The sequence below is a fragment of the Gorilla gorilla genome, chromosome 19 (genome assembly GCF_029281585.2).
Source record: "Gorilla gorilla gorilla isolate KB3781 chromosome 19, NHGRI_mGorGor1-v2.1_pri, whole genome shotgun sequence".
Lineage (NCBI taxonomy): Eukaryota > Metazoa > Chordata > Mammalia > Primates > Hominidae > Gorilla > Gorilla gorilla.
The window spans coordinates 41,141,872-41,156,272 of NC_073243.2; the positions used below are offsets into that span (position 1 = coordinate 41,141,872).

Genomic DNA, 14,401 nt, shown 5'->3' on the forward strand with positions numbered 1-14,401 from the left:
ATGTATTTACTATACTATACTTTTAATTATTTTAGAATGTACTTTTGCTTGTTAAAAATAAAGGGAACTATATCCTTTGACTTCAAATAGTGGTGTCAAAAACAAAAAAAAAGTTAACTGTAAAATAGCTTCAGGCAGGTCCTTCAGGAGGTATCCCAGAAGAAGGCATTGTTATCATAGGAGATGACAATTCCTTGCATGTTACTGCCCCTGAAAACTTTCTAGTGGGACAAGATGTGGAGGTAGAAGACAGTAATATTGATAATCCTGACCCTGTGTAGGTATAGGCTAATGTGTGCATGTCTTAGTTTTTAACAAAAAAGTGCCAGGAGCAGTGGCTCATGCCTGTAATCCCAGCACTTTGGGAGGGCGAGAAGGGTGGATCCTTGAGCCCAGGAGTTTGAGACCAGCCTGGGCCACATGGCAAAACCTGCTATCAAAAAAGATACAAAAGCTAGCCAGGTGTGGTGGTAGGCACCTGTAGTCCCAGCTACTGGTGAGGCTGAGGTGGGAGGATCCCTTGAGCCAAGGAGATGGAGGTTGCAGTGAGCCAAGATTGTGCCATATACTCTAGTCTGAATGACAGAGCAAGATCCTGTCTCCAAAAAAAAAAAGTTGAAAAAAAATTAAAAACAGAAAAAAAGCTTATAGAATAAGGATATAAAGAAAGAAAATATTTTTGTACAGTTGTACAATGTGTTTATGTTTTAAGCTGTTTTTACAAGAGAGTAAAGTATGCTAAGGTTAAGCTTCTACCTCCTGAGGTCAGGTGATCTCTTCCACCTCAGCCTTCTAGGTAGCTGGGATTACAGGCACGCAGCACCATGCCTGGCTGATTTTTTGTAGACATGGGATTTTGCCATGTTGTCCAGGCTGGTCTCGAACTCCTGGGCTCAAGCCATCTGCCCACCTCGGCCTCCCAAAGTGCTGGGATTAAAATTTTTGCAATTGAGAAACTGCATGATGGTTTTAGTAGAATGAGAGGGCAGTGTTGGTAGTGATAAGGTCAGGAGCTAGAAGACTAAATAGGGAACCAAGTAAAAATGTAAGTACTTCCTCTTTCCCTCCTTATTGTAACACAAAAGGACAGTGATATAGTAACACAGGAACCAAAACATAATTTCATGAATAACAAATTTAAAATATTGCAGATGATAAGCAATAGCAGCACTCAATCATATTCAAGCATACGGTGAAAAACCTCTTCCCAAGCTAGGAAATTCAGCTAGCTTTCTCAGCCCTCCAAGCTGCAGCTGCTACTGTGGCTAGATATATGACATACAAGTCAAAGGGATCCCAATCCAGAAGCTATTCTATTGGCCATGAGAGGGGAAAGGACTTTTCACAAAGCATTTCCACATTTCTCACCCTTCACTTTCCACTCTGTCTACCCCACTATTCTGAGTGAGATCCTTTAGAACAGTGGTCCCCAACCTTTTTGGCACCAGGGTCTGGTTTCCTGGAAGACAATTTTTCCAGACAGCAGTGGTGGAGCGATGTTTTAGGACGTAACTGTTCCACCTCAGATCATCAGACATTAGATTCTCATAAGGAGCATGCAACCTAGATCCCTCCCATGCGCAGTTCACAATAGGGTTCGTGCTCCTATGAGAATCTAATGCCATTGCTGATCTGACAGGAGGTAGAGCTCACGCAGTAATGCTTGCTCCCCCGTGGCTCACCTCCTGCTCTGTGGCCTGGTTCCTAATGGGTTACGAACCCATACTGGTCTGTAGCCAGGGGGTGGGGGATCTCTCTGCTTTAGAACATTCTTTTTTTTTTTGAGATGGAGTCTCGCTCTGTTGCCCAGCCTGCAGTGCAGTGGCGTGATCTCGGCTCACTGCAACCTTCGCCTCCTGAGTTCAAGTGATTTCTGGCTAATTTTTGAATATTTTTTAATAAAGGCGGGGTTTTGCTATGTTGGCTAGGGTGGTCTCCAACTCCTAACTTCAAATGATCCACCCCTTGGCCTCCCAAAGTGCTAGCATTACAGGCGTGAGCCACAGTGCTGGCCAAGAACATTCTTCATTTCACTCCTTACCTCTCATTCTCATGGCAAGGCATTTTTTCTTACACTTATTCACTAAGTAAAATCCTTTACAGATGGGGAAATGTTAAAAGAATGCTCATACACAGCTGCATGATACAATTCCTATCAATGGTCCCCAAGCATTTCCTCCTTAAACCAGTCCACTTGCAGAAAAAGACTAATCTATATAGATCTAGGGAAATATGAAATGGGAGTAGTTTACTTTATCCACCAGGCATTTAATCTGATAATTGATACACTACTTCTGAGACATTCATGAGAGTATTTGCAAAATTGTGCAAAAAATGAGTGCTTTTAGAGATTTTGTTCTCCTTCTTATTGGCTAATTTTATTTACCACTTCAGACCTTTTATTATAGCTTCTAAGCTGTTAACAGGGATCACGAATAAATGATTAAAAAGCCATTTATGCTAAAAATTTTCTGAAACTTGGAATTCTAACTAGTAAAATATCTATGACAAATCATGAATAAATATATTAATGGTATTCACCAAAGAACTAGTCCAGAAACTAAACAGGTTTGTTCTATCTGTTGAATTCTCTCTGATGCTATAAAAGTGCTAGACACATTTGTACAGATAAATATTTGATGTAAAACACAGTGGAACAAAAATAATATTCAAAATGAAGAAATACAAACACACATTCAAAATATGCATTTTTATTTACCTTAGTGGTCCACAAAGAGTGAGGCCAAAAAACCACAAGAGTGAAATAATACACCCAGCAACTGCATGTTTAAATATTTTGATCCACTATAAATGGAAACAAAAAAATTAAAAATTTCAGTCACATATATTTTGCTATATATCCAAATTTTAAATAAAATACAGAAAGATAATAATAACAAATATTTTAAAGGTGAAATCATTACATATTTTGTAAATAGAAAACATAAGATCCCTTGACTAAGTCTAGATTTCCAAGACAGTATTCTTATTTTGGGCCGGGTGCTGTGGCTCATGCCTGTAATCCTAGCACTTTGTGAGGCCGAGGCAGGCAGATCACCTGAGGTCAGGAGTTCAAGACCAGGCTGGCCAATATGGTGAATGAAGCCCCGTCTCTACTAAAAATACAAAAATGAGCTGGGTGTGGTGGCGGGTGCCTGTAATCCCAGCTACTCAGGAGGCTGAGGCAGGAGAATCACTTGAACCCGGGAGGCAGAGGTTGCAGTGAGACAAGATCGTGTCACTGCACTGCAGCCTGGGCGATGGAGCAAGACTCTTTCTCAAAAAAAGAAAAAAAAAAAAAAGGACAGTATTCTGTTTTCCATTATCTATATTCTTGTCTGCTGGTAGATTCTGAAATCTTTTTCTTCAGAGTACAATTTTATGATTTCTCAGTTTCCCACTAGTTTCCTAGGATCATTTAACTTTTTGTCTTTAAATTCTTTTCTAACAGGAATTTTTAGTGATCCAATTATCTGAAAGGAGAGAAAAAAGTTAAAATGGGGTTTAGACTATTAATCGTATTTTAAAAAATGTTCTTGGTCTCTGAAACAGAAGTACTTAAATTCTTCTTTCTAATAAAAAAATTATGACGCAGGTTTGTAAGTCATGGCATAAAGCAAACATGTACTATGGTATAACTGCTGCCCAAAGAAGTGATGATGTGAGATGATTATGCAAAATGTAGGACATTTCTAGTTTGAATCACAGCTGCCTAAAGAGAACAGTGACAATGATCATGAGGGTGTCACATTGTCACAATGATGATGAGGCATCATTCTAAGAACTTCATAAGTATTCATTTTTCCTCACAGTTCTGTTAGGAAGTTACTATTATCTCCATTTTACAGTGAGCAAATTAAGGTAGAGACAAATCAAGTAACTTGCCCAAAGTAAGGGTCAGTAAGGAGGACAGACAGAACATGACTTTGTCTGACTCCAGAAATCACACTCTTAACCCCTATGCTTTGTCAGCTTTCCAGTGACATTTGTACTAGGCTCTTGGGCATGCTTTCATGTCCAATTTGTAAATCTTTCAGAATAAGAAGTGTGTACTGAAGAAAACAATTACATGAATGCTTTATAATTTTTTTTACCCTCTTGTTTTTTTAAAAACATTCCATGATCTTAGTACTTTATGATTTAAAGTCTCCATTCTGAAAAGACAAGAGCAAGTTAACTCTAAAATTGTTCTGTGGCATACTTAAATCATTCATTAAGTACCCATTATAAAAAATAAGCATTGCCTCCTGCCCCACTAAACGAGAAGCTGCCAGGAATAAAAGATTCTGCAAAAATCTTACCTGGTGTTTGGTAATAGTTTTCCCAGAAGAAAATGGCTTTTGAAACAAAACCATAAAAAATGCAGTCCTGTAAATATTGAAACATTAATTTATTAATATTAATCCATATTAAACACAAGATACAGTTTTAAGTAAAGACACTTATTTTAAACAAATATGCCAGACCTTGAAGTGTTATCCTCTGAATAAATCATACTGGAGAATTAATTATACTTATTTTAGTAAAACTCCTATTGCAATATTTTGATAACCTTTTTTTTTTTTTTTTTTGAGAGATGGAGTCTCGCTCTGTCACCAGGCTGGAGTGCAGTGGCACGATCTTGGCTCACTGCAACCTCTGCCTCCCGGGTTCAAGCGATTCTCCTGCCTCAGCCTCCTGAGCAGCAGGGATTACAGGCGTGCGCCACCACGCCCAGCCAATTTTTCGTATTTTTAGTAGAGATGGGGTTTCAACATGTTGGCCAGGCTGGTCTCGAACTCCTGACCTCAGGTGATCCGCCTGCCTCGGCCTCCCAAACTGCTGGGAAAACAGGCATGAGCTATCACACCTGGCCGAGAACTCTTATTTTCTAACTGTCTTCAGAACCAGCTAAAAAGCCACAAAAATAAAGGAGTCACAATTTTTTTTATATCTTAAAATATCAAAGAAGAGAATTCCTATTTTCTCTAAAATTCAGTAATAAATCTTGAAATAGTATAATGAAAATGAAGAAATTACTAATTATATATCCCTACCTTTCACATTGCCAAAATAGTTATATAAAAATGCACACAACTTGGCCAGGCACAGTGGCTCAAGCTTGTAATCCCAGCACTTTGGGTGGCCGAGGTGGGCGGATCACCTGAGGTCAGGAGTTGGAGACCAGCCTGGCCAACATGGCAAAACCCCGTGTCTACTAAAAAAAAAATACAAAAATTAGCTGGCCATGGTGGGACACACCTGTAATCCTAGCTACTCAGGAGGCTGAGACAGAATTGCTTGAACCCAGGAGGCAGAGGCTGCAGTGAGTTGAGATTGAGCCACTGCACTCCAGCCTGGGCAACCTAGCCAGACTGCCTCAAAAAAAAAAAAAAAGCACATCACTGGTGCTTAATATTTCCTAGTCAATAATCTCTTTCCCAACTTACCAAAATTATACTTCGAAGAGTGTTTTTTTTGTTTTTTTTTTTTAAATGGAGTCTCGCTCTGTTGCCCAGGCTGGAGTGCAGTGGCATGATCTCAGCTCACTGCAACCTCTGCCTCCCAGGTTCAAGCAATCCTCCTGCCTCAGCCCCCCTTGTAGCTGGGATTACAGGCACATGCCACCACGCTTGGCTAATTTTTGTATCTTTAGTAGAGACAGGGTTTCGACATGTTGGCCAGGCTGGTCTCCAACTCCTGACCTCAGGCGATCCACCTGCCTCCGCCTCCCAAAGTGCTGGGATTACAGGCGTGAGCCACCGTGCCCAGCTGACTCCCAAGAGTCTTTAACAGGTTTTTATTAACACAGAGGGTGGTCACTATCAATCTCAAGATCCAAGAAATCTTTATTTAGAATTTCTTATATGTAGGCTGGGCATGGTGGCTCATGCCTGTAATCCCAGCACTTTGGGAGAATGAGGCAGGCAGATCACAAGGTCAAGAGATTGAGACCATCCTGGCCAACATGGTGAAACCCTGTCTCTATTAAAAATACAAAAATTAGCTGGGCATGGTGGTGAGCGCCTGTAGTCCCAGCTACTCGGGAGGCTGAAGCAGGAGAATCGCTTGAACACAGGAGGCAGTGATCTTGCAGTGAGCCAAGATCACGCCACTGCACTCCAGCCTGGTGACAGAGTGAGACTGTGTCTCAAAAAAGAAAAAAAAAAAAAGCATTTCTTATAAGTAGAATAAATTAATGTTCACACTACATGAGGACTCTGTACTAAGAAAGGATTATGCAGTGAATAATAATAATAATAAATAGCCCAAAAACTAAATTTGCAAAAATCTCATCAAAGTTTGTGTTTAGGCAAGTGATTAGAGCACAACAATCCGTTTTCTTTTCAGTCTCTTTGTCCCTCTAATCTTAAGTATACTCCCAGTTAAAAAAATTTATCAAATACTTGTCAGGAGGAACAAACAAAATATTGTATTTAAAGTTTCTTAAAGATACTCTGTTAAAACAGGATTTTCAAAGAAATAAAAAATATCAAGAAAAAACCCCCCACACACTCACCCAAGTTTTAATATAAAAATGAACTGAACAATGTGAACAGCTTTTAGGAGATCATATGATTCGAAAAGTCCCACAGCCTTCAAAAATTTAGCGAAACATAGTAACACAATATATTTTGTTAATCTGAAAAATAAAAGCAGAAACAATTTTTAGTATCACTGAAATTACAAGCAACTCATCAATCTGGTTTTTTAAACAAGAGGTCATTACAGAAACCATAGAAATATACATTAACACAAAATGAAACAAAACAAAGTCCCCAAACAACTCACCATCCACGTGATAACTACTGTTGACTTTTTTTTTTTTTTTTAACTCATAGAGACGGGGTCTCAATGTGTTGCCCAGGCTGGTCTCGAACTCCTTCGGTCAAGCGATCCTCCAGCCTTGGTCTCCCAAAGTGCTAGGATTACAGGTGTGAGCCACCGCGCCCTACTGTTAACATTTTGAGGCCAGGGGCAGTAGCTTGAGACCAGCCTCGGCAACATGGCAAAAGCCTATCTCTACAAAAAATACAAAGAATTAGCCAGGCATTATGGCGCGTGGTAGCAGTCTCAGCCACTCGGGAGGCTAAGGTGGGAGGATCACCTGAGCCTGGAAGGTTGCGGTTGCAGTGAGCTGTGTTCGTGTTACTGCACTCCAGCCTGGGCGACAGAGTGAGACCCTGTCTCAAAATACAAACAGGCTGGGCGTTCATGCCTGTAATCCCAGCACTTTGGGAGGCTGAAGTGGGTGGATCACCTGAAGTCTGGAACTCAAGACCAGCCTGGCCAACATGGCGAAAACTCACCTCTACTAAAATAGAAAAATTAGCTGGGCGTGGTGGCGGGTGCCTGTAATTCCAGCCACCTGGGAGGCTGAGGCAAGAGAATCGCTTGAACCCGGGAGGCAGAGGTTGCAGTGAGTCGAAATTGCACCACTGCACTTCAGCCTAGGTAACAGAGCGAGACTCCGTCTCAAAACCAACCAACCAACCAACCACAGCATTTTGGTATACATACTTCTGGTTTCTTTTCAATGTATATGAATGATTATGTATAGATAGTTTACTTTAACAAAAAATGCCCAATGAAAAATGAAAATTTTGTTGATCGAGTTGCTGGACTATTTTGTTATCTGCTTTCTAACTTAGTAACTCCTCCAAACAAATAAGGAGAACAAAATAAAAACTAAATTCTGTTATGAAATGAAAAGACCACAATATAGGAAGAAACGGAAGAACGGTAAATGCCTTTGGTTTGCGCCTCCTCGGCCTTGTTAAGTGACTACAGTGAGAGTTGTGGTTGAAAGGTCAATTGACTGGACCTAGAGTCCTAAAAAGGCTCAGGAATTGGAAACACCTCATGAGGGGAATGAGAAGCTGAAAAGACGAGGATCTCTAGGAAGTCTTCCAAGTAATCAGATCCCCAGGTTCCCACCCAGCAGGCAGGCAACTATCTCTCCTCAACCACTATAGGAGTCACGAGTCTTAGCCTCTGGGGAGGTCACTTAAATTTCCTGAAGTAGACAACTCTACTGGCTTTATAAGAGAATGTCCATGTTTTTAGGAAAGACAAGGATTTAAGGATAAAGAAGCATGAAGTATGTAACTTACTCTCAAATAGGCCAAGGGAAAAAAATACCTCTGTGTGTGCATTCAGAGAGAGAATAATAAATTACACAGGACGATACATTAACAATTACGGAGTCCAGGTAAAGAATATACTACTTTTGTGACTTTTACGTAAACAGGAAATTATTTTTAAATGAGTAGTTTAAAAGTGTTATTTATTCAAGAGTGTATTGTCTCAGGTAGGGAAATGTGGTAAACAATCCTTTGCTATTTTATTTGTACTATTTACTTAGCAGAGTTACCCTTCTATTGTAGTTTACTGCAGAATCAATCAAATGCAACTCAGGACTGGTTGAATTTTGATGGATTCCAGGTTGCAAGAGTTTTACTTTATACAGACCAAAAATCAAATACTAGTTATAATCTGCAACAAAAACTAGTTGACAAGTCCTTTAATTGTGGGTATTTTTATGCCTAAATTCACAAATATGGATTATTTTAAACAAAGGTTTATTTTGGTTTAAGTCCTCTTTGCGGGGAAGGGCAGAGGGTCACAGTTAACATTTGTTGAGCACCTGCTATGTTCCAAGTGCTTTGAATACATCATTTCATTTAATTCTTACAACAGTCCTACAAACTAAGAAGTGGTATCCTTGTTTCACAAAACTGAGTCGTAGAAAAGTAATCTGCCCAAGGTCACACAACTAATAAATAAGCTGGTAGTCCGAGTTGTTTAAAACCCCATGTATAGTGCCTTCTACATAGTAGATACTTGAGTATTTATTGAATGAATTGAACTTGAATTACACACTGATTTTTATTTTTTAGCCAGAGAACTGTTGAGCTACTGCAGTAGGCAAAGCCCAAGAGGCAGGTTTGAACCTAAATCCAGATTTCAGTAATTCCATGTTTAGAGAACCAGGGAATTTTCTTTGATTGAACCCCCGGGTTCAAGCAATTATCCTGCCTCAGCCTCCTGAGTAGCTGGGATTACAGGTGCCTGCCACCATGTCAGGCTAATTTTCGTATTTTTAGTAGATGGGTTTTTGCCATGCTGGTTGGCCAGGCTGGTCTCATACTTCTGACCTCAGGTGATCCACCCACCTTGGCCTCCCAAAGTGCTAGGATTACAGGCATGAGCCACCGTGCCTGGCGAGAACCAGGGAATTTTCTAAACCTTCACAGAAAAGTCCAGTGATAACCTTTGACAAGACTAGTTAATGGGAAATAATGGTTTATAAATTGGGGGTGTGGGGAGATGGGCCAGGCATGGTGGCTCATGCCTGGGAAGCCTAGGCAGAATGATTACTTGAGTCCAGGAGTTCAAGACCAACCTGGGCAATACAGCGAGACCCCGTCTCTCCAAAAAGTTTTTAAAAATTAGCCTCCCTCTCCTCTCCTCTCCCGTCTCCACTTCCTGATAAATCGACGCCATTGTTTTTCCTTCATAACATGAACTAGGAATGTCTGCTTATCAATATAGGTTACTTAGCCTGGTTTTTCATCTTTAGCCCAACAGTTCATTAATTGGAACTTTAAAAATCAAAGAATCCAGGCCAGGCATGGTAGCTGGCGCCTGTAATCCCAGCACTTTGGGAGGCTGAGGTGGGACGACTGCTTGAGCCCAGGAGTTCGAGATCAACCTGGGCAACATAGCAAGACCTCATCTCTACTAAAAATTAAAGAATGAACTGGGCATGATGGTGCACATCTGCAATCTCACATACTGGGGAGGCTGAGGTGGAAGGATTGCTTAAGCCCAGGAGTTTGAGATTGCAGTGAGCCATGATTATTTTACTGTACTCCATCCTGGGCAACAGAGGAACTGAACTTGTCAGAAAGAAAAGAAAGAAAGGGAAGGGGAAGAAAGGAAGGAATGAAGGAAGGGAAGGAAAGAAAAAGAGAAGAAAGAGCAGGGCGCAGTGGCTCACGCCTGTAATCCCAGCACTTTGGGAGGCCCAGGCGGGCAGATCACGAGGTCAGGAGATCGAGACCATCCTGGCTAACACGGTGAAACCCCGTCTCTACTAAAAATACAAAAAATTAGCCGGGCGCGGTGGTGGGCGTCTGTAGTCCCAGCTACTCGGGAGGCTGAGGCAGGAGAATGGTGCGAATCCGGGAGGCGGAGCTTGCAGTGAGCCGAGATCGCGCCACTGCACTCCAGCCTGGGCTACATAGCGAGACTCCGCCTCAAAAAAAAAAAAAAAAAAAGAAAGAAAAAAAAGAAAAAAAAGAAAAAGAGAAGAAAGGAAGGGAAGAAACAAACAATTAAAATCTCTAAGGGTGTTTTTTGTGTTCTTTTTTTTCTAGTACATATACATTTACTTTTTTTGTTGTTGTTGGTATTTTGTGGGGTTTTTTTGGGGGGTTTTTTTTTTGGAAGGGAAAGGCGGGGCAGGGTTTTGCACTGTCACCCAGGCTGCAGTGCACTTATAGGATCATAGCTCACTGCAGCCTTGACCTCCCAGGCTCAAGTGATCCTTCTGCCTTAGCCTCCCAAGTAGCTGGAACTACAGGCACTGCCACTGTGCCTGGCTAATTTTTATATTTTGTAGAGACAGGGGTCTCACTGTGTTACTAGGGCTGGTCTCAAACTCTAGGGCTCAATTGGTCCTCCTGCTTTAGCCTACGTTTACTTTATACCTAGACAATTGCTGGAGATTTGGTAAGTTTTCCAGAAGGGTCCTTCCGGAAGGTTGAAGCCTGGCTTTTGGGATATTGGAGTTAAATGAGAGAATGGTAAGCAGAGTTAAGAGGGGAAACTTCTTTTTAATTTCCACATTTTCCGTCCAGGACCTCATCCTTCCTTTACTCTTGCAACCTGGAATCCATCAAAATTCAACCAGTCATGAGTTGAATTTGATTCTGCAATAAACTACAATAGAAGGGCAACTCTGCTAAGTAAGTAGTACAAATAAAATAGCAAAGGATTGTTTACCACATTTCCCTACCTGAGACAATACACTCTTTACACTCTTGAATAAATAGCACTTTTAAACTACTCATTTAAAAATAATTTCCAGTTTACGTAAAAGTTACAAGAGTAGTATATCCTTTACCTGGACTCCGTAATTGTTAATGTATCATCCCGTGTGATTTATTATTCTCTCTCTCTCTGAATGCACACACAGAGGTATTTTTTTCCCCTGGACTATTTGAGAGTAAGTTACATACTTCATGCTTCTTTATCCTTAAATACTTGTTTTTCCCAAGAACGTGGACATTCTCTTATAAAACCAGCAGAGCTGTCTACTTCAGGAAATTTAAGTGATATGCTTTTTTTTGAGACGGAGTCTCGCTCTGTCACCCAGGCTGGAGTGCAGTGGTGCGATCTCGGCTCACTGCAACCTCTGCCTCCTGGGTTCAAGCCATTCTCCTGCCTCAGCTTCCTGAGTGGCTGGGATTACAGGCGCATACCACGTCCAACAAGATTTTTTTTTTTTTTTTTTTGGTATTTTTAGTAGAGATGGGGTTTCACCATGTTGGCCAGGCTGGTCTCGAACCCCTGACCTCAGGTGATCCACCTGCCTCGGCCTCCCAAAGTGTTGGGATTACAGGTGTGAGCCACTGCGACCGGCCTGATATGACACTTTTATCTAATCTACTGTCCATAGTCCAGTTTTGTCAATTGACCCAGTAACATCCTTTAAAGCACTTTTCCCCTACTACCAAATCAGACCAGAATTGCCTATTGCATTTAGTTGTCATGTCTCAAGAATTAACATCTGATATGCTGTTATTTACAAAATCAGATGCTCAAAATAGATTAGAAAATTAAATTTATGCTACAAAAATGCAGTTGGTTTAAGTTCTGTCCTATGTGGTGTTCTTCCCTTTTCATAAAAAATGCTTATGTTGGGCGGGCGCGGTGGCTCATGCCTGTAATCCCGGCACTTTGGGAGGCCGAGGCAGGCCGATCACGAGGTCGGGAGCTCAAGACCAGCCACACCAACATGGAGAAACCTCGTCTCTACTAAAAATACAAAACATTAGCCAGGCGTGGTGGCGTATGTCTGTAATCCCAGCTCCTCGGGAGGCTGAGGCAGGAGAATCTTTTGAACCCGGGAAGCGGAGGTTGTCGTGAGCCGAGATCGCGCCATTGCACTCCAGCCTGGGCAATAAGAGCGAAACTCCGTCTCAAAAAAAAAAAAAAAAAAAAAAAGTTACGTTATAATGCTATTACTACAGTTCTAAAGAATTTATCACATTTATCACTTTCTTTAAATATCAAAGAAGTATTTATTCCAGAATGGGAAGAACTCGTTAAAAATGGAGGCAATGAACACCAGTTCCAGCCAAATTGCAGGGCTATATTTTGTGCATTTTCGACACTATCTGAGAACTTAGGAAGGACACACTAGAAAGTGGTCGCTGCACCTGTTCGTCCCTTACTTTTCGGGTTGGTGGGAGAATTGGAGAGAGGAAGTGGGAATTTTCACTTTTTACTCTATGAATTGCTTTGCTGTTTAGATTTTTTTTTGACAACGAGGACACATTTCTTATTTAAGAACAAAATAAAAAAAGAAAATGGGGCTGGACCCTCGATGTGCTCAGTTAATCTGAACAGCCAAGTTCCCCTGAACATCCAAGTTCACGTATGTACTTTGGTTTCGTCGCCTGAAGAGAGCTGATGGTGACACCTTCCCCTAATTTATGCGGGGAAACGTCAGAAAGGTTAAGTAGTCGCCAGACTATTTCAGGGAGAAACAGCCAAGAGAAAGGCTTCTCACAGATCAGAAAAACCTCTCACGTGAACTGGCGGGCAGTTCTAAGACTGACTGTCTGCCTTGTAACCCAGAAATTCAAGCAGAAGCTTTTTGGCTTTAGCGCCTTCATTCTGCAGCGGGCACCCGAAGAGCCCGGGGAGCCCGGAGGCAGCCTGCGCGCAGGGAGGCAGGCAGAGGGAGAGGGCGCGCCGACCCCGGGACGTCCCGGGCTGTCAGCGGAGACCGGAGGGAGGCCGGAGAAAGTGCATCCTGAGCGACCCGGCCGGTCGCTGCCTTCCGCATCGGTCCCTTACCGAGCGCTGGGTACGTCCACCGGCCCGAGGCCGCCGCCGCCGCCGCCGGGGCCGGCCAGCACGTCCCCGCCGTATTTCTCCTCCATCCCGGGGCTCACGAGCCGCCGCCGCTGCCCCTGTCGCGGGGTCTCCTCATGTCTCGCCGCTGCCGCGGAACAGCGGGTGCAGGCGCGTCACTCCCCCATGGCAGAGACCCCGTCGGGCTCCTGCAGGCCGGGCCGCCACTGCCGCCGTCGCCGGCTCCGGCTCACTAGCACACGCGCGTCGGGACTAGGCCGCGATCTGTTCCGGCGGCGCCAGGTTCCCGGGAAGCAGCGGCGGTAGGGACGTTGCCAAGCCACGTCATCAGGCCCAGCAACCCTCACTCCCGGGGGAGTGCCCAGCCTTGCGTCTGCGCAAGCAGAACACTCGCCTTTCCTAGTCCCTTAGGCTCCTCCCGCCACGTTGTGTCGCATTGAAGCCCCGCCTCCTATCAGCCTCTCCGGTTGGCGTTCCCGGTGCACTTACCTGTCCCTACGGTGCCACCTATGGGCCGTCAGAAGTACAGCGGATTCCTGTAGGGCAGAGGGAGAGGGCGTGGAAAATGTACAGCGTGTGTGATTAAACAAAGCTCACCAATCTTTTCCTCTGCGTTAGGGATTCTTTTTTTTTTTTTGAGATGGAGTTTCGCTCCTGTTGCCCAGGCTGGAGTGCAATGGCGCGATCTCGGCTCACGGCAACTTCCACCTCCCAGGTTCAAGCGATTCTCCTGCCTCAGTCTCCCAAGTAGCTGGGATTACAGGCATGTGCCACCACACCTGGCTAATTTTGTATTTTTAGTAGAGACGGGGTTTCTCCATGTTGGTCAGGCTGGTCTCGAACTCCTGACCTCAGGTGATCCACCCACCTCGGCCTCCCAAAGTGCTGGGATTACAGGAATGAGCCACCGCACTCGGCCTAGAGATTCTTAATCTAGGTTAACATACCCTCTGCCTCTAAGTTTTTGTGAGTATGGATCATTTTTGTGATGAGAAGGCCCGAAGTCTTAAAAGTTCACGTGCCCTTCCCCCAACCAGAGATAACTATTTTTGAAGCTGTAGAGAATCGATTACAAATAGTGGTACGGCCATTTCTTTTGAACAATGCCTTTGATGGACTTTGGAGAGGAGAAACTAGTATTGACCAAAATTTCCCTCCTCAGCAAACTATCCCAGGGCAATTTTCTAGGAGTGACCACGTGCGAAACTTCATGGCCTTCTCTCCTACTCCTAAGGGAACCTAAAGGCAATTTCCAGATTTCTAAAGAAACATTCTTATCCTGGGCAACATGGCAAAACCCTGTCTCTACCAA

At 43.1% G+C, this 14,401-nt stretch overlaps 1 protein-coding gene across 3 annotated transcripts in view; it reads right to left on the bottom strand.

The window, feature by feature from the left end:
* SLC30A5 (solute carrier family 30 member 5) overlaps positions 1-13,501 on the bottom strand; it is a 36,221-nt gene extending 22,720 nt beyond the window's left edge. Inside the window, exons 1-4 of one of the 3 annotated variants that reach the window (XM_004058737.5) lie at positions 13,072-13,501; positions 6,500-6,622; positions 4,302-4,368; positions 2,720-2,805 (exon numbers count right to left, since the gene is read on the bottom strand). In XM_004058737.5, coding sequence (XP_004058785.3) covers positions 2,720-2,805; positions 4,302-4,368; positions 6,500-6,622; positions 13,072-13,157 — 362 coding nt within the window. In that variant the 5' untranslated portion in view covers positions 13,158-13,501. Of the gene's footprint in view, positions 1-2,695; positions 3,474-4,301; positions 4,369-6,499; positions 6,623-13,071 lie in introns of those variants that run through there. The other 2 variants (XM_055367059.2, XM_004058738.5) reach the window with 2 other exon arrangements.
* Between the last annotated feature and the right edge of the window lie 900 nt (positions 13,502-14,401).